This window comes from Rhinopithecus bieti, unplaced genomic scaffold, assembly GCF_001698545.2.
Source record: "Rhinopithecus bieti isolate Rb0 unplaced genomic scaffold, ASM169854v2 scaffold_36869, whole genome shotgun sequence".
Taxonomy (NCBI): Eukaryota; Metazoa; Chordata; class Mammalia; order Primates; family Cercopithecidae; genus Rhinopithecus; species Rhinopithecus bieti.
The window spans coordinates 579,568-600,599 of record NW_016815448.1 but is presented as its reverse complement, the minus strand read 5'-3'; the positions used below and the strand labels follow the sequence as shown (position 1 = coordinate 600,599).

At 38.5% G+C, this 21,032-nt stretch overlaps 1 protein-coding gene across 1 annotated transcript in view; it reads right to left on the bottom strand.

Annotated features, from left to right (window-relative positions):
* RPAP3 (RNA polymerase II associated protein 3) overlaps positions 1-17,724 on the bottom strand; it is a gene marked incomplete at its 3' end in the record, with an annotated part of 38,278 nt that extends 20,554 nt beyond the window's left edge. The window contains 7 exon segments of the mRNA XM_017853123.1: positions 749-819; positions 2,429-2,550; positions 7,892-8,019; positions 9,230-9,352; positions 13,113-13,253; positions 14,342-14,500; positions 17,638-17,724. Of these exon segments, the coding sequence (XP_017708612.1) occupies positions 749-819; positions 2,429-2,550; positions 7,892-8,019; positions 9,230-9,352; positions 13,113-13,253; positions 14,342-14,494 (738 nt within the window).
* Between the last annotated feature and the right edge of the window lie 3,308 nt (positions 17,725-21,032).

Genomic DNA, 21,032 nt, shown 5'->3' with positions numbered 1-21,032 from the left:
GCTCACTATCTAGGAGACGGAATCATTCATACCCCAAACCTCAGTGTCATACAATATGCCCATGTAAAAAGCCTTCATGTGTACCTTTTGAATCTAAAATAGAAGTTCAAATTATTTTAAATAAATAAATAAGTAGCATCCATTAAAAGTAGTTGCTCATTTATTCAACAAATATTTATTGAATTTCTATACTGGCCAGGCACTGTTTTAGGAGCTGTTTTCAGACCTAACAGTTCATTATATCTACATTACCAAACTTCTCAAATTCAATACTCACAGTCATTATTTGACCTAACACAAAATTTTAAAAATACGTAATAGAGTTCACAACTACAATCAAGTTAACATATTTACCAGCAGATCTTACCGTGCAATAGTAATGGTAATATTTAAAAGCACACTTTCCCCAATCACTGTCATTTTTCTCTCAATGTTTCAATCAGTGCATAAGCCAAAAAGGAATAAAATCAGTGGGATAAAAAAAATAATAATTCTGTCATCTGGGAAAGAGTAAAGCAGCAGTAGTTCTAAAGATCTCAGGCAACTTTTAGAACAATCAAGGGTCTTTAAATACCATTACACTCCCTCTGGCTTGCAATTCATTTAGTAAAACTCTATGGTACAAAGAATTAAAATTAGAAAATCTCAATATTAAGAAATCTATAGTACAAAATACATGCAAAAAGCTTTACTTCTTCAAATAAAGGTTATAAGTAATACACTTAAAATTTAAATAACTATAGTTTACCTGATTGATTTTCCTGAGTTCATTTGTTGCTTCAAAGTTATTTGGTTCCAGTTCTAACACTCTTTCATAATCTAAGAGAAGATAAAAAAATGTCTAAAGATCGGTCATATTTAAAAACTTGTATAAAACAATCTGTTGCCTGTGACAATTAGGCAACTGTACTACAGCAAAATAAAAGAGAAACAAAGAAATACTATCATTAGGCCACTGAACTTTCTTTTTTTAAGACATTCTCACTCTGTTGCCCAGGCTGAGTGCAGTGGCGCAATCTTGGCTCACTGCAACCTCCAGCTCCCAGGTTCCAGTGATTCTGTACCTCAACCTCCTGAGTAGCTGGGACTACAGGCACACACCACCAAGCTCAGTTAATTTTTGTATTTTTAGTAGAGACAGGTTTTCTCCACGTTGGCCAGGTTAGTCTCAAACTCCTGGCCTCAAGCAGTCTTCCCATCTTGGCCTCCGAGACTGCTAGGATTACAGGTGTAAGCCACTGTGTCCAGCCAAGCCACTGAACTTTCTTCTTCTCCCCCAGGGCAGACAAAATCCTATGATAGACCATCTTCCACCAGCCCCAGGAAGGATACCTGCTATCATAAGTTGTACATCATAAAACCAAGAAGCAGGCCAGGTGCAGTAGCTCACTCCTGTAATCCCAGCACTTTGGGAGGCCGAGGTGGGAAGATCAACTGAAGTCAGGAGTCAAGACCAGCCTGGCCAACATGGCGAAACTCTGTCTCTACTAAAACTACAAAAATTAGCCAGGCGTGGTGGTGGGCACCTGTAATCCCAGCTACTTGGAAGGCTGAGGCAGGGAGAATCACTTGAACCCAGGAGGCAGAGGTTGCAGTGAGCCAAGATCGCGCCATTGCACTCCAGCCTGGGTGAAAAAGCAAGACTCTGTCTCAAAAAAAAAAAAAAAAAGACCTAAGCAGCAGCAAAATCCCATTAAATATCAGCTTTATTCAGATTTCGTGATTTATAATACACAAACCTATTTTATGGAATAATAGAAGGCTTAGAATTTATAAGTGGCTGGGCGCGCTGGCTCAAGCCTGTAATCCCAGCACTTTGGGAGGCCGAGACGGGCGGATCACGAGGTCAGGAGATCAAGACCATCCTGGCTAACACGGTGAAACCCCGTCTCTACTAAAAAATACAAAATCTAGCTGGGCGAGGTGGCGGGCGCCTGTAGTCCCAGCTACTCCGGAGGCTGAGGCAGGAGAATGGCGGGAACCCGGGAGGCGGAGCTTGCAGTGAGCTGAGATCCGGCCACTGCACTCCAGCCCCGGCGACAGAGCGAGACTCCGTCTCAAAAAAAAAAAAAAAGAATTTATAAGTGAACAAAAATGTGTTATGAGCTTTAAACATACTACCTCTTGCCTCACAAAAGCCAACAAGACATTTTAATGCCTATTTTACAGATGAGAAACTGAAAGTCAGAGAAGATACTGGTTACATAGCTAGTACTTAGTAACATGAAAATTTGAACCAAATTCTGATTGGTGGCAAATAACACATTCTTTCTTAAAAAATCAAGATATCTTTTCAGTTCCAAAAATGACCTTTGTTCAAATACAGAAAGCTCTCTGAAGGTAGTAACTGTGATTACTCAGTATTCTCTACATAGCATCTGTTAGATAACACTGTTAAAGAATTTTTTAGATAATGACTAGAAAATACCTTTTTTGGCCTCTTCTAATTTTTGCAAAGCAAATCGAGCAGCACCTCGTCTGGAATAAGCCTTTGTATAACTTCTATTCAAGGCAATTGCTAAATTACAATCAGACTCAGCAACAGCAAATCTGCAATTTAAAAACATTGAAACAAATAAAGTTAATAAAACTAATTTACTAAACCAAAACTTCAAAATTTGTTTCTGAAATCCTTGAAAAGGGAATTTACTTGCCCACTGAAGGCATTTTTCCCATCTCCTTTTAGTTAATTAAGCATAATAAAAGCAATACTGCCACTCCTCAAAGATATTGTGGGTTTGATTCTAGACCACCACAACATATGTCACAATAAAGCTAGTCACACAAATTTTTTGGTTTTCCAGTGCATACAAAAGTTTTATTTACACTATACTGTAATCTAGTAAGTGTGCAAAAGCTTTATGTCTAAATAACAATGTATATACCTTAATTAAAAAATACTTTATTGCTAAAAAATGCTAATAATTATCTGAGTCTTCAGTGAATATTTACCTTTGTGCTGTTGGAGGATCTTGCCTTGATGTTGATGGCTACTGACTGATCAGGGTGGTGGAGGTAGCATGTGATGCTGTTTGATAGCATTTACGTAATAGAACTTCTTTTAATATTGGAGTCAATCCTCTCAAACTCTGCCACTTTATCAACTAAGTTTATATAATGTTCTAAATCTTCTGTTGTCCTTTCAAAAACATTCACGGCACCTTCACCTAGAATAGATTCTCTCTCAAGAAACCACTTTCTTTGTTCATCCATAAGAAGCAACTGATCATCCATTCAAGTTTGAACACAAGATTGCAGCAATTCAGTCACATCTTCCTCCACTAAAATCCTGAACCCCTCAAAGTCATCTATAAGAGTTGAAATCAACTTCTTCCAAACTCCTGTTAACACTGACATTTTGACCTCCTCCCATGAATTACGGACACTTTTAATGGCATCTAAAATAGTTAATCCTTTCCAGGTTTCAATCTACTTTGCCCAGATCCACTAGAGGAATCACAATCTATGACAGCTACAGCCTATGAAATGTATTTCTTAAATAACAAGACTTGAAAGTTGAAATGACTCTTCGATCCATGGGCTGCAGAACGGATATTGTGTTAGGAGGCATGAAAACAACATTCATCTCCTTGTACATCAGAGATCTTGGGTGAGTAGGTGCATTGTCAATACACTACTTTGAAATAAATCTTTTTTTCTAAGCAGTAGGTCTCAATAGCAGGCTTAAAAAGTTCAGTAAACCAGTTCATAAACAGATGTGCTGTCATCCAGACTTTGTTGTTTTATCTATAGAGCACAAGCAGAGTAGATACAGCATAATTCCTAAGGGCCCCAGGACTTTTGGAATGGTAAGTGAGCACTGTCTTCAACTTCAAGTCACCAGTTGCATTAGCCTCTAACAAGAGAATCAGACTGTCCTTTGAAGCCAGGCATTCCCTCTAGCTGTGAAAGCCCAAATGGCACTGTCTTCTAATAGAAGGCTGTTTAGTCAACACTGAAAATGTGTTGTTTAACATAGTCACCTTCATCAATTACCTTAGCTAGATCTTCTGGATAACTTTCTGCAGGTTCTCCATCAGCACCTGCTGCTTCACTTTCCACTTTTATGTTTAAGCTTCTTTCCCTAAACTTCATGAATCAACTTCTACTAGCTTTCAACTTTTCTTCTGCAGCTTTCTCACCTCTCTCAGCCTTCACTAAATTGAAGAGCGCTAGGGCCTTGCACTGGATTAGACTTAGGATCAGGGGAATGTTGCGGCTGATTTGATCTTCTACACATACCAATAAAACTTTCTCCCTATCAACGATAAGCTTCTTTTGCTTTTAATTATTTGTGTTCACTGGAGTAGCCCTTTTAATTTCTTTCAAGAACTTTTCCTTTGCATTCACATCTTGGCTAACTGGCACAAGAGGCCTAGCTTTCAGTCAGTCTTTGCTTTCGACATGCCTTTCTAAGTTTAATCATTTCCAGCTTCCAATTTAAAGTGAGAGATCTGCGAGTCTTCTTTCACTTGAATACTTACATGCCACTGTAGGGTTTTGTTTGTTTGTTTGTTTTGAGATGGAGTCTCACTCTCTCCCCCAGGCTAGAGTGCAGTGGCAGGATCTCAACTCACTGCAACCTCCGCCTCCTGGGCTCAAGAGATTCTCGTGCCTCACCCTCTCAAGTAGCTGGGATTATAGGTATGCGCCACCACACTTGGCTAAATTTTTGTATTTTTAGTAGAGATAGGGTTTCACCATGTTGGCCAGGCTGGTCTCCAACTCCTGACCTCAAGTGATGCCGCCCACCTCAGCCTCCCAAAGTGCTGGGATTACAGGTGAGAGCTACCTTGCCTGGCCTCACTGTAGGGTTATTAACTGGCCTAATTTCAATACTGTTGTGTCTCAGGGAATAGGGAGGCCCAAGGAGAAGGAGAGAGATTGGGTTGTGGGGGCGGCTGGTCAATGAAGCAGACAGGATGCACAATAACATACGGGTGTGCTTGATGGCTCCCCAAAACAATTACAATAGAAACATCAAAGATCCCTGATCAGAGATCACCATAACAGATACAATAATAATAAAAGAAGTCTGAAATACTGTAACAATTACCAAAACGTGACACACAGACACAAAGTAAACACATGCTGTTGGACAAATGGCACCAATAGAGTTGCTTGACTTCCCTGATACAAGGTTGCCACAAACTTTCATTTTGTAAAAACAGTATCTGTGGATGCAATAAAGCGACACACAATAAAACAAGGTATGCCTATAATTCCTAATGGCGAAACATTAGTAGCATTCCCTTTAATGCCAGAAACAAGAATGCCCATTATCACTGCTTTTTCTTGGTATTACATAGAGGTCTTCACCAAAGCAGTTCCACAAGAAAGAAACACAGATTAGAAACAAAGAAAAAAGCCTGAAATTATTCTCAGATGATATGATGGTCCAAAAAGAAAACTCAAAACAATCTAGAGAAATTGCTAGAAATATTAAAAGTTTAGTAAGGTGACTACGACAGACCAACAAGAAACAAACAAACAAAACATCTAACAAAGACCTACCAGACACAGATGCAAAAAATTGTAAGACTGTTTTCAAAGACATTAATGACAATATAAGTGGAGATATTTCACATTCACCTATAAAAAAGTACAAAAACATACAATATGATTCTCTCCAGACTGATTTATAAATCTAATGCAATTCTAATCAAAATCCCAGCAGGGTATTTTAAGGAATTTGGGAAGATAATTCTAAAAGTTACATTGATGAGTAGAAGTCCAAGAATACCCAAAACATTCCTGAATAATAAAAGGTAGCAGAATATTCAGTATACCAAATATTAAGACTTACAATTATAATGATATAATAATTAAAGATAGTGTGGAACGGATGAAAGGACAGGCAATAGACCAGTGTAAAGAACAGAGAGATGAGAAAGCAATCTAGGCAAACATGACATATGACAATAGTAGCATAGCAGATCCACAGGAGAAAGCAGGGCTATTCCAAAATAGAGCTGGAAAACCTTCAGCATATGTGAAAACGCCTAAATGTGAAAATTAAATCTTAAAAATGTCTAGAAGAAAGTAGAGGAGACTATTATGAACTCAAGCAGCAAACTTTTTTTTGAACAAATCATTTTATAAAGTCCTAATCTTTTCAAAAAATCACTAAGTTGAACTATATTAAAATTGAATGCTTATATTCATTAAAATTCCATAAAGAAGATAAGCTACAAATTAAGAGAGTTACTATGAAAAAGATCAAAAGATTAGTATCCAGAATAAAGAACTCTCAAAATAAATCAATAGAAAAAGCCCTAAAAAAAATGGCCAAACACCAAATAGGCATTTCACAGGGAAAAAAAAAAAAAAAAGTGGAAAATATATAAGATGCTTAACCTTACCAACAGTTGAGAAATGAAAACCTTACTAATAGTTGAGAAATGCAAAATGGCATTTCAAAGACACAATGAAACGCCATTTTACACCCACTAGATTGACAACAATTAAGAAGCCCAACTATATCAGTGTTGCTAAGGGTAAGAAATAGGTATTATTATACACTGCTAATGAGACTGTAAACTCATCCATTTACCTTTGTAACAACTGTGTAACAACAAACTATCTTTGTCATCATCCTGTGAAGCTGAACATCTACACATTTTATGACCCAACACCAAGAAACATATACAAAAATATTCACAGCATTGCTGAAATAAGGAAGGAAAAGACAGAAGGCAGGCAATAAAAAGAGGGACAGAAGGAGGGAAGAAAGAGTGGGAGGGAGAGAGAGAAAAAGAAAGGAAGAAAGGAATGAACCAACAATCCAGCAACACAAGAATAGACATATAATGGTATATTTCTAAAAAGAAATTATCCTTTGTAACAGTTACAATCAGAGCTCTAGACCTATATGCATCAAAACAAGAATGAATCATAAAAATATAATAGAGAAATAGGTGAGCCACAGAAAACTACACAGTATGATATATTTTAAAGCTCAAAATAAGCAAGATTATACCATATATTATTTACGAACATATACATATATAATAAACCGTTTTTAAATCAAAATAATAACAAATATATAATTCAAGATAGTGGTTAACGGGGAGGGAGGCAAGGGACAGGATACAGAAAGGAGCATCAAGGTAACTTCAAAAATAAAATAATGGTAATGTTCTGGTTCTTAAGTTGAGAGGGGTGCTTATATGGGCTTATTTTAAATTATTCTCTGTAATTTATGTATGTGATACATATATTGTAGATATCAAATATTATAAAATGTAAATATTTCCCTAATTTTTTAGAAGATTAATATCACGAGTTTCAAAGACATAAAATATGCTATTTAAATAGTAAAACTCAGATACCAATAAAATTTGTATTTCCAAATAATTAAAACAGTAAGAATGTCTTCCTTGATGGTGTTTATCTTTTTAAAAAACCCCTATGATAGGTTGGTTACCTGCATATGACAAGACAATACCACATTTATATTCTTCCACATTATTTATTTTAAAAGTCAGTATGACTTAATGACAAACAAATGTTGAAACATACCTTAAGTTTTCCATAATAAATGTTCTCTAAATAGTAGATAAATAGCTTTTCAAAATAATGGGATATTGATTTCTAAAAATATCCAACTAACTTTTTTAGCTTTGTGAATTAGATAAGAACACTATTACTGAATTTTTAGAAGAATACCTCAGTAAAGTGAGCCATGGGAACAAGGTTTTAGCACCAGATGTTTAAAATGGCTTAAGCAAAATAATTCAATAAAAAGGAGTGAGCTGTAAGAATTTACAGTTGAAAAGAAAATGCGATACATTCTCAATCTGCCCTCCACACCTTATTCCAGAAGTTTTTTTAATAAGTCTCCATATATACATAAGACATTCACATTCACACACGTTACAAAAGTCCTTACTTTTTCAGTCTAAAATACGCTGATGCTCTGTTCGTTGGCAACACGGGATTATATGGATCGGCATCCATGCCTTTTGTGTAGCAGTCAATTGCTTCATCATATTTTCCTTGTTTGAAGTATTTATTGCCCTGAAAAAAAAGAAAATTATATAAAATGATCCTTTTTACAAATTCTGAAATTCACTACAGTTGACCCTTGAACAACCCAGGTTTGAAGGGCAAGGGTCCACTTAAATGTGGATTTTTTTCAATAAAAGTCTACATCAAGTGTGCCTGCCTCCCCTTCCAGCTATTCTACCTCTTCGGCCTCTGCCACCCCTGAGAGAGCAAGACCAACTCCTCCTCTTCCCCATCCTCAGCCTACTCAATGTGAAGATGACAAGGATGGAGACTTTTAAATGATCCACTTCTACATAGTGAAATATATTTATATAAATAAATACACATTCTCTTCCTTAAAATGTTCTAATAACATTTTCTTTTCTCTAGCTTACTTTTTTGTAAGAATACAGTATATAATACATATAACACATAAAATTTGTGCTAATCAACTATTTGTGTTATCCATACTGCTTCCGGTCAACAGTAAGCTATTAGTAGTTAAGTTTTTGGGGGAGTCACAAGTTATATGCAGACTTTTTACTGCATGAGGCACTGACCCCATACTGTTCAAGGGTAACTGCATATGGTCATTGTATGGGCACAAACCAAGAGCCTAGGCAGAAAAATGAGTAAAATACCTAGCATTATATTCCTTATTGACAATGCCAACCTACAGAAATGTAACCAAAAAAAAGCATCAAGAGTTTAATCTGAAAAGAGTTCCACCTTTGTGAAAGTAATACAGCTGGTTTTATAATAATGAGGCATCCCTCAGGGAGATACTGAACATTCCAAAAAGTAACCAAAGATAGCCTTTGATACCTGGGAGTGGAATATAATAGTTATGCCAAGAATCACACACTAATTTCAAGTTACTTCAATCTACTACTAAAAACACTGGACAACTCCAAGTACAGTCTAAGCATTTTACATAAAACAGTTCACTTACTACTCCTAAGAACCCATTGAGGTTGGTAATATTATTATTATCATTTTACAGATGAGATAACTGAAGTTCAGAAGTTTAAAGAACTTATCAGAGATATGAACCCAGGTAATCTGGCTCCAGAGCATGTACTCCTAACCAATGTTACACTGCCTCCAGAGAGGGATGTAGCCAATAACAACAGAAAGTTTAAACACCTACTAAAACTGTGCCCAAGAAACTTTAGGGTCCACATGATTTTCAACATCTCCTGCTTACCTGAAAAAAAAAAAAAATCTAACTAATTAGTACCTTTTCTTTTAAAACAAGAGCCTTTTGTGAATCTACATGAATCCCATCTTCTTCCGACTCTGATTCTTGAGACAGAGACTCATGGGTACTATCGTCTTTGTCAAGCTCATCAAGGATACTGTCCTAAAACCAAAAGGAGGAAAACAGTGGTCATAATTATATGATTAGGCAGAAAAAAAAAGACATACTAAAAAAATATACTCAAAAGAATGTAAATTGTTACAATCTAAGGACCTACAGGCTTACAAAGCAACCCAAATCTCTCATTGTTAAGATTATATCCAGAGAAAAAGATGCCTTTGTTTAGAAAACCAAGATGCAAACCAAGAATCTGACTACGACCTCATAAAGCTAAGTCAACAGACTGTACAAATCACCCCTAAATGGCAAAGTATTAGCAGTTAGGTATTATGGTTTAAAGGAAGTTTGCAAATAGCCCTAAACTAATATAATTAGCACCCATTAGCAGAGAAAGTTTTTTAAAAAATTTTTTTTCTTCCTTATTTTAAAACAAAAAACTGCTATTTTAAAACTGCTATTTTAAAACAAACAAAAGATGAGCACATTAACTCCTAATCTTCACAATAACCTATGAGGAAGGCATAATTACCCATGTTTTCCACTTGAGGGAACTGAAATGCAGAAGTTAGTTAACTCATTCGAGGTCACTCAGCTAGTAAGTGACCAAGTCTACTTCCTCCAAGAGCTGTCAATCGATATGTTATACTGTCTCTGAGGGTATTCCAAAATATAGCTGCCTCTACCAAAGGAAAAATAAAAAATGTGCTAGTACCACAATTCTCAATCTCTTTTGACTCACACTACTTTCATGGTAATAAATAATTTCATAGACTGCCACCAGAATTTTTCTCTTATTTTTTATATGATAAAACAATGATTTTAGTAAGATATTATTTTATTTTATTTTGAGACAGCATCTGGCTCTGTTGCCTAGGCTGGAGTGCAGTAGTGTGATGTCAGTTTATTGCAACCTCCAACTCCCAGGCTCAAGCCATCCTCCCACCTCGCTCTCCCAAGTAACTGGGACTATAGGCGTGCACTACCATGTGCAGCTAGTTTTTTATTTTTTTAGAGACGGGCTTTTGCCACATTGGCCAGGCTGGTCTGGATACTAAGCCCAAGCAATCTGCCCATCTCAGCCTCCCAAAGTGTTGGGATTACAAGCGTGAGCCACCACAACGACCATTAGAGTTCATTAAAGCATTTTTAAACACAAACTTTAATTATTATGTAAACAAAATCCTTTTTGCATTCAAACACTATTTTAAAGTTATTTACATAAAAAAAAACAAATTGCTTATAAAAATAAAAAAACTATGCATAGTTTCATTAGATGAACATTGAAACATGGATTAAAATTTAGCTATGTGTTTTAGCATGAAGATTCTAGAAATACCACCAGCCTACCAACATTGTAGCCAGGATTATCCAACTCTGCTATGCTGACATGTATAGAAAACTAACAGCAGCAGAACACTAAAGGAGCTGCTCAGATCTGAACTAGAAAGAAATGGGAATTAAACAACTATATCTTGTATAGAGACACTAAATGACAATTGCAAGCTATGCAGTACAATCTTAATGGCATTGTCCACATACAGCAGGAGCTTAATCAGTATCTGCTAAATGAGTAAATGCCTGTGTAGAAAACACCTCTATAAGAAATCATCTGAGATGATGCCTTTCAGGAAAGGACATTATAAGAAGATACCAACTGATGAAAAGGAATAGGCTATAACAAAAAGTCACACACACAAAAAAATGAAGACAGTCTACATGACACTTGAGAATAAATTCTATTTTCAGAAAGTATTTCCAACAGTGATAAATTCAAGACCCAAAATTTTACTTCTCCTATATTGGGACAATCCTGAAGCAGATGGCAAACTAAATAAAAGCCCCAGCTCTCTCTTAATTAGCCTTAGTTTTAGTAAGAAAAATACCACACAAATAATTTGGAAAACCGTTTGACAGTATTTTCTAAAGGCTAAATGTATTTATAAACTATGCCCCAGCAAATCCCCTCTAGGGTGCTTATATCCATCAAAAGACAAGTACAAGAATGTTCACAGCAGGTTCATTCATCATAGCCCCAAATCACCAACAATACAAAAGTATTATCAATAGAAGAACGGACACAAATTAAGACATCCACACAATGGAATTCTGGTCAGCAATGAAAAAGAACTGCTGCTACTCACAATATGGATCTCAAATAATGATAGCGAAAGAAGCCAAACTTAATGCATATTGTATAATACATTTATATGAAATTCTAAAACTGTATACAGTATGAGAGGTGAGAACAGTGGCTAATTTTGAGAAGTCATCTACTGAAAGCAAGGCCTCTGCGAGGCTGGAAATGTTCTTTTTGTTTGTTTTTTTGAGACAGAGTCGCCCAGGCTGGAGTGCAGTGACGTGCACCGCAACCTCTGTCTCCCGGGTTCAAGCCATTCTCGTGCCTCAGCCTCCCAGAATGTTCTATATCTTGATCTAAACAGTGATTTCACAGGTGTACACTTGAGTAAAAATTCAGGAAGATGCACACTTAAGATTTTTGGACTTTATACACATTATACCTCAGTAAAAATGTTAAACAGAAAAATGCAGAGAAAATAATAAACAGAGAAATCAGACAGTGGTTACTTCTGGGAGTAGAAGGGAGAAAAGCACATGGGATCAGAAAGGAGCACACCAGTAGCTTCAATGATATTGGAAAAATTCTCTTTAAGTTAGATAGTAGGTTCATGTATTCATTTTATTACTACGCTTTAGAACATATATCTCTACATATTCTTTGGTATGAATCAAATATTACATAATAAACACTTGTTTAAAAACTAAAGAGGAATATATATTCCAAATTCATCAGTTGGTTATCACATCCCCCAACATACATACCCCTAACCAAATCAACCCTTAAAGTAGATCAGAGTGCAGAATAGGGCTGGCCAACAGGTTCTCTTTTACAGGCTGACACGACAGTGACTGCTTAAAACACTAGTAAAGGATTGTAAGGCAGAGCACTGGTGGTGATTCTCCAAGTATGCTGTGTATCACATGTGGGAGATGGGAGGACACACATCTGCTATCCCAGTCTGGAAGGGTAAAGAAGCCCAATTTCCTGGGATCAAGATAGGCCTATGTTTATTGTTACACAGCCCCAGTCCTAAGACTAGACACAAAAGCATTCTCTTTTAACAGATTACTGCAGGTCCTTCAGTTTACAACAAAGACATCTGCACAGTCATTCTTTTCTGGGAGTATCTCAGAATTCTGGCTGTTTAGGGGTTAGAGAAGGTGGCGAAGAGGGGAGCAGTACAACTATAAAGGGATGGCACAAAGGGAATCTTTGTGGTGGTGCCATATATCTGCATCTTAATTGCGGTTGGGTAATCCAAACCTACACATGGGATAAAATAACATAGAACCATACACACACTATACCAATGTCAATTCCTAGTGATACTGTATACTACAGTAATTGTACAGTATATAATTGTACAGTATACAATTGATACTGTATACTACAGCTAAGAAAGATGTAACCACCAGAGGAAACTGGATGAAGAGTACACTGGATAAATACTAATAAGTAAATAAATAGTAATTTTTGTAAAAAGAAAGAAAAAAGAATAAAATCCTGGCTGTTTTAGCCACGATTCGCTGAAAGAGGATTGCAGGAAAAAATATTATCTCATTAAAGAGCTATGTAATTAAATGTTTATTCCACATAAAATCATATATAAGAGAAAGACACAGGCCATAACCCTACATTATTCTTCACTTAACCCATGACTATTAGCTAACTCCCAGAAAATTTCACTCAAATATTAACAAGCAAATGACTAGATTAACTTACCACATCAAGTTTTGCCCATGCCTCATAATCATAAGATTTTATCCTGTTTTTTGTGTTTTCCTCTTTGGTTTTTTTGGAAGGCTCTTTAGCTTTGCCTTTCTTCTTTTTCCTAAAATTCCCATTTCGAATAGGAGGTAAATTCTGAGGAGGGGAAAAAAAAAAAACACAAAGTTGTGAGTATTATGCTCTGTTACTCTTTGTATCACTATATTATATTTTCTTATAAGAATTAATTTTAAAGTGTTTAAAAAGACCAATTTACCACCTTCACTTATAATAATTATGCTTGAAAAGTTTAATTCACACTTTGATGAGTGTTGAACATTGTTCAATCACAAGAAAAAAGTATTACCTAGAAATTCTAATTATATCTTTAATTTGCAATCCTAAACTCAAACTTCAAAAACGACCTATCTTCAGCCTTAGTACAATGAACCAGCAGTAATGCAAACGCAAACTGAACTGCCTCCATATTATGTACAGTATGAAAAACCCAGCCATATTTAAATGCACTGTCTTAAAACTTTTGGTTGAACCTACGTACTATCTGCATTTTTATGACAATATGGTATGTTAATATATCATCAGTATGACTACTGATATTTTTAAAAATAACTACACATATTTTTATACACACACACCTCTATATATTTTATGATGTTAGTCATTTATTTACCTCTAAGTATTATCACATGATCATCCTTTCGGTAACTATTCACTAAGCCTTAAAACATAGTAATATATTTAATTATTACAAAGACTTTTGAAAAGCAGAATTTCTAAAACATTGACAGTGAGCCGGGCACGGTGGCTCATGCCTGTAATCCCAGCACTTCGGGAGGCTGAGGTGGGTGGATCACTTGAGGTCAAGAGATTAAGACCATCCTGGCCAACATGATGAAACCCCGTCTCTACTAAAAAAAAAAAAAAAAAAAAGTAGCTGGACTTGGTGGTGCGCACCTGTAGTCCCAGTTACTCAGGAGGCTGAGGCAGGAGAATTGCCTGAACCCAGGAGGTGGAGGTTGCAGTGAGCCCAGATCACGCCACTGCACTCCAGTCTGGTGACAGAGCGAGACTCCATTGCAAAGAAAAAAACAAATAAAAAGAAAAAACAAATTGACAGTGAAGCAAATCACTTCAATTTCAGTATTTTCACAAAACATTTTAAAAGTTATGCTTTATTTTATAAAATAGTTTTGGTGGATCTTAATTAGGAATTCTTAATTTACCTCTTCAGGAACACCATTCTGTCTTCTTAGTTCCATATCCTTTTGTTTAATGTCTTTTTCCCAGTTTTCTAAATCCCTCATAAAGTCTTGTAATTCTTCCGCATTTTGTTTCACTTGTAGTTGTAATTCGATTGCTTTATTTGCTGAAGTCATTATGGCCTGCAGAGTTTTGAACAACCAACCTCTGATAAGAATAGGCCTATTTGGTTTATTTTTCTGAAAGCTAGCTAATTATTTTTTACCACTTCATAAGTGGCCAAGACACCTGGACAGAAGAGAGCCAACTGATGCTGAACAAAAAAAATTCAATATAGTATTTTAAAAATAAATCAGTTGCTGAATAAACAAATGAAAAATAGACAAGTTTGAGCATCCTTGAAAGGCAACATTAAAGAAAGGTAATTGGGAGAAAAATCACTGAAATTATCAAGCAGCCTGTGGTAGCAGACAGGCTGCTCATCTCTGGAGTTGAGCAATTACCTCCTTTATTTCTTTTTCTTCCAACATTTAACTTCTACTATGTGAAAGGCCCTGAATCAAGATTTAGGGATGCAAAAACAAGAAGAGGTCCCTTGTGTAGCAGAGAAGAAAAAAATATATAAAGTACCAGTAACAAAATACGTTATGCAGGGTTTCTCAACCTTGGGACCACTGACATTTTGGGCCAAAAAAGTTGTTGTAAGAGTGCTGTCCTGTGCACTGTAGGATGGTTGGCAACATTTCTGTCCTCTACCAACTAGGTGCCAGGATCATCCCTTTCCCTCATGGACTGTGACAACGAAGAATCCCAGACACTGCCAAATGTTCCCTGAGAGGTAAAAAATAACCCCTGGTTGAGAACCCTGTGTGAGAGGTATATACAGATGCTACTGAACTGACTGCAAAAAAATAGGCATGGATCAGATGGTAGGGTGGCAGAGTCAACAAAGGAGTCCCCAGAGGTGTTGGAACTTAGCTGGATTTCAAATCACCAAGTGACTAACAGGGAGGAGAGGGCAGGCAGAGTGAGGAATTATAAGGGAGAATGAAGAAAGAGAAGATTAAAGAGGCGGACATGGGGCAGACTTGAAATGGCAGGCCATGAGGTATAACCTATATTCTGAAAGTTATGTGAATATATCAAGGTAGTAAAATAAAAAGAACTTGATGACTGATTAGACTGAGGTGTTGGAGAACACAGAAAGACTCAAACAGAGGCCTAGATTTCTGGCTTGGGAGCCTGCTAAGATTACTGCCATTTTGAGTCAAGAAATACAATGTTAAAAGGAAAAGAGGCATCTGTTGGAGGGCAAACGGAAAGTCAGATTATTTGTTTGGGATACGCTGAATTTGAGTGCTAATGGGGCGAGGAAATATTCCATAGGTAGCTATATAGGACTAGAGATAAATTCCGGTGTCACTAGCATAAAGGTAGAAGCTAGAATCAAGGATGTGGCCATGTTTAACCATTGTGACAACTGGGGAATGGAGTGAACCTGGAGAACACTAAACGGAGGAAGAGATGCCAAGGAAGAAAAAAGTAGGCAGTACCACCTAGACAGCTGGGACGAAAACCTACACTGTACTGTTACAGATGACAAAAAATAAGTTCAAGAAAGTGAGAGAGGTTAGCAGTGCCAAATGGCACAGAGGGAAAGAAAGTGCATTATGTTTAGTCATACAAAGACTATTCAGAGTTGCTGGGCTTTTTTTTGTTTGTTTTGTTTTTGTTTTTTTAAGACAGAGTCTGGCTCTGTCGCTGAGGCTGGAGTGCAGTGGCATGAACTCAGCTCACTGCAACCTCCACCTCCTAGGTTCAAGTGATTCTCCTGCCTCAGCCTCCTGAGTAGCTGGGATTACAGGTGCAGGCCACCACGCCCAGCTAATTTTTGTATTTTTTTTCAGTAAAGACGGGGTTTTACCATGTTGGCCAGGCTGGTTTGGAACTCATGACCTCAAGTGATCCGCCCACCTCGGCCTTCCGAAGTGCTGGGATTACAGGCGTGAGACACTACGCCTGACCTCTATTCAGAGTTTCATTGAGATTTTTTTTAAAGGGCGGAAGGCCAACCGCTGTGGCTCATGCCTGTAATCCCGGCACTTTGGGAGGCAAAGGTTGGGGGGCAGGGGGAATAGCTTGTGCTCAAGAGTTCGAGATCAGGCTGGGCAACACTTCGAGATCCCCGTCTCTACCAAAAATACAAAAATCAGCCAGGTGTGGTGGCGGGTGCCTATAGTTCCAGCTACTCAGGAGGCTGAGGTGGGAGGATCGGAAGATGGAGGCTACAGTGGGCGGTGATGGCCTCAGTGTACTCCAGCCTCGGACCAAAAAAAAAAAAAAAAAAAAAAAAAAAAAAAAAAAAGGAGGGGGGAATGAAATGAGTTAAGCAAATGAAATTAGAGTACATTTGCCTTTGATAATGTAAGACCTGTTCTTGAGCATCGTCTGGGGGAAGAGGAACAAAGTAAAAGATACAGGAAAAAGGATGAGTGATGGGGCAAAGTCTCCAAAAGGTGGAAGAAGATTCAAAGCTTGAGGGACAGGGGAGAGAAGGTGGGAGGGAGAGAGACGGAATTAGAAAAACATTTGTTTAGGACAGTGAAAAATACCTCACTAAGAAGGGACAGTTGCAGATGCAGATAGGTCTTCTGACCCGTAGCCTCAACAACTAAATTGGGTTTAAGTTTCTTTCAGGCAGTGTCCATGTTGGATCATACATGTACATCTCATTCAAAACCAACACTGGTACAGCGCTTTGTTGGTGACTCAATTAAATGAATAAAAGCGCAACAAGTCAGTCAGATACTGACGGGGGTTAGATGCTTTTCCATTTCACCCATCACCGCTGCTGCTCGAGCAGGCCCAAAAACTCTCCCAGGGACCCTGCGATGGGGCAGAGGTGCGAGCCAGCAATCAGAAACTACCAGCGCTTGGGGTATCACTTTCACACGCGCTGTCCGGGGGAACGCCGCACACCCACGCCGCAAGGGGGCGGGTCCCACCGCCGTCTTTGCGGGAGGGCGGCTCTGCCTTCCCTAGCACTGCAAATCGTCCAATACCCCGGGCAGCAGGGTGGACGGTCCGTTCGCAAAACAGAGCGCGTAGGCCCGTGTTGCGAGGGCGAGCCCCTCCGGGAACGCGCACCCCGGGACGCCGCTACCCTGGACACCGACGCGCCGCCTCAACGTGCGCCTCCACCGCTAGTCCTAGCCCGCCCCGCCTCACCGGCACCCATATCCGCTACCTCTCCTCCCACCGGCCACCCCAAGGATTTCCTACGCTGCTCCGGGCAGCGAGGACCGCAACGCCCGCTCACCTGACCAGGCCGTAACCCGCCGCACTGCAGCCCCGTCAGCCCCGCAGCGACTCACGCAGAGCCCCGCCTCCTGCGCTTTCCCACAAGTCCCCGCGGCCTCGCCCCGCCCCCTTTAGCCTGGGCTTCAGCGCGCGCAGGAAGTAAGCTTCGTGACTTCCTTCTCAGGATGGAACCAGCTTAGTGGCTTGAGGGTATGTAAAAGCAATACCTGAGCCTTCTGCCTGCTTCCAATATGACTAAACTTAATGGGGGATAACCCAAAAACTGCAGGGTCATCCTGATTTTCTGATCTCCAAAACAATAAAACCTTGACTATTTGACTCCCTTCAAACAGTTTAAACTCTAATATTTACCTTGCTAATGTCTAACGATTTGTCTGACCTTTGTGAGTATAACAACATGTGAGGAAGTTACTGTTTTTCCACCACGAACAGACTACTGTCAACTGGTAATCCTGGTAATTTTATGGTATTTTTTTTTTCTTGAAGTGCTGGTATTTGGCAAAGTAGTCCTTCCATCTAACTCCCTTGCATCTTTTGCAAGTAAACTCGTTTTCTGAGTGAATCTATCTCTGAGTCTTTCTTTGACATGTGCCAGTGTTACACTCTGTCTTTATATATGCCCTGGCTTACAGAGAAAAAAGAACGAAACTTTTAACACTTTTTGCTTCTGCTTCCCATGTGAGGGAGTCATCCTTGCAATGACAACTCTTAAACGAAAGCAAAACAAAAATAACTGCAGAAGTCCACAAAAGCAAACACAAACAAATGAAACTTTTCATTTAAAATAGGACTGTAACCTCAAATATTATCCTCAAAATCCAGATCAGTGGTTCTGTCTTGACTGAACTTTGGAATCACTTAGGGAGTGTATACATATACGTGTGAGTGTGTGTGTGTGTGTATATATATATACTGATTTCTGTGTCCTATCCCAGAGATTCTGATGTAACTAGTCTTGAGTGAAGCCAATCAGAATTTTTTAAAGCATAGGATACAGCTGTGCGTTTGAAGCTGGAAGCCACTAACCCAGTCGCTGATCAATGAAGAACTAGGCTGGGGTCCTCTCTTACAAGGTCATATCATTAGCACATCCTTCCCATTGTTTAAGTATTGGTATCTTTATATTTTAAAATCATGGTAGTCAAATCATTAAATGTATGTCAAAATATTTACTAATGAAATTATTCTTTGGTTGTATTAGGGAGATAGAGAACTTTTTAAGAATTTTTTTGTTAAGTATTTAAAAACAAATATTGCTTGATTGGTGTTTTTAACAAAAGCAACCACATTTGGTTTATTCTGGCAGAGTTGATTGAGATGAGAGATAAGGGACTAGCTGGCTACTCTGGTAAAACCTCATAGACCGTTAGGTGACCACTCTTTTCTCTCTCTCTTTTTCTCTCTCAAACCACATAATAATCAGAAGTAGCTTAATGAATATAGAGTCAAAGTGAGAAAAGTTAATCAAATGGTTTTGATGGTCATCATCAGCTAATTCTGAGGCTCCTGCTGTCCCACAAAACCTGTGCCTGCAGTGGCAGCCTTTTCTGCTGTGAGCTCAGACCAAGGCCACCTTAAGTTCTTTCCTAGATTCCATGCAGACCTCCCCACCTCTATTGGCAATTACCTTCAAATGGATTTCAACAAAATGTGTAAATCATGCCTTTCTTTTATGTCTGTTTTATTCATCTACTCCAGTCATCTCAATTGAACTTACCATTAATACCTGAATAGTTATTTTCAAAGAGACAAACCTCTTTATGTGTTTTATATGTTGAAATTGTAATGGTCAGTGGAAATAAACAGGAGTGTTTATTATTGCAACATTAAAATGCTGCAATTAATGATTGTAAATGCTATTAATTTGAATATCCAAAACAATTATTGGGATCTTTCAAATAGTTAAAGAGTCTGACAGTTAATGTAAATCTTAAGAAAGGAAGTATTGGCTGGGCGCGGTGGCTCAAGCCTGTAATCCCAGCACTTTGGGAGGCCAAGACGGGCGGATCACGAGGTCAGGAGATCGAGACCATCCTGGCTAACCCGGTGAAACCCTGTCTCTACTAAAATACAAAAAACTAGCCGGGCGAGGTGGCGGGCGCCTGTAGTCCCAGCTACTCGGGAGGTTGAGGCAGGAGAATGGCGTAAACCCGGGAGGCGGAGCTTGCAGTGAGCTGAGATCCGGCCACTGCACGCCAGCCTGAGCAACAGAGCGAAACTCCATCCAAAAAAAAAAAAAAAAAAAGAAAGGAAGTATTAACTGAGTAACTTTAGGAAGAAAATGAACCTTGGAACTTCCTGTTATGGAGATACTCTATTAAGTTTGGTTGCATGTGACAGAAAGCCCAAAATAAGACTGGCTTAAACATGAAAGATTATTTCTCTTTCATATAAGACTGAATATAAGCAATCCAGGACTAGTGTGACAGTTCCAGTGTGAGACCCAGGCTCCTTCCTGGCTGCTCTGTGATCTTTAGCACATGGCTTTCATTCATGGTTCAAGCTGGCTGCTCAAGCTCCCACAATCTTGTCTGAAATCCAGTCAGCAGCAAAGGACAAGAGTGGGAATAACGGTACCCCTGCCCATTAAGAATACTTCCTTTTGCATGCCATTGGTGAGGACATAGACACACGCCTACTTCCAGTTGCAAGGGAGGTCAAGCGTCTGTACTCTTGACAGTCATTTGTGTACCTAAAAACTAAGAGTTCAATGAATAAGGAAGAAGAGGAGAGCAGACACTGAGGGGTAACCAGCAGCCTCTGTAAGGGGTCTTAATAAATATTCTTTAAAAAATAATGAATGAATAAGTGAGTAGATACTACTAGAAATCCAGGCTCACTACAACATAAGGAAAAGAGTTGAATTTGCAATCCTGATTCTGCTACTGACTAAGAATGTGACTTAATCTGAGCCTCAGTTGTCTAGGTAAAATTAAAGTGGTGAAGATAAAAATACCCACCAGATTGAGAAAATGAATATAAAAGGACAACTTAGCACAGCTTGGGACATGGTAAGAGCTTAACAAATGTTCTCACCCTTCTCTCCTGCAAAGCTAAGGCCCAGACCCTGGAATACAGTACTCTCTCCTACATTTCTGTCTTTCTATCTCCTACTGGACTACCTGGAAGACCTCTGAAGAGGGCTATGAAGAGCACAAGTACTGGGCACCAGTAGGTGAAGGTTAAGGCTGATAGCAGGGATAGTAAATTGCCTCTCCCAGTATAAAATTAAATTTGTATCATAAGTGAGACAATTATTACTGTAAGAAAGACTAGCATGTTATTTCACATTCCTTATCTCACAACAATGGTAATATTATCCCCATTTGACTGGTGAGGAAACAATCTGAATAATTAAGAAATTTGCTCATGGCCGGGCGTGGTGGCTCAAGC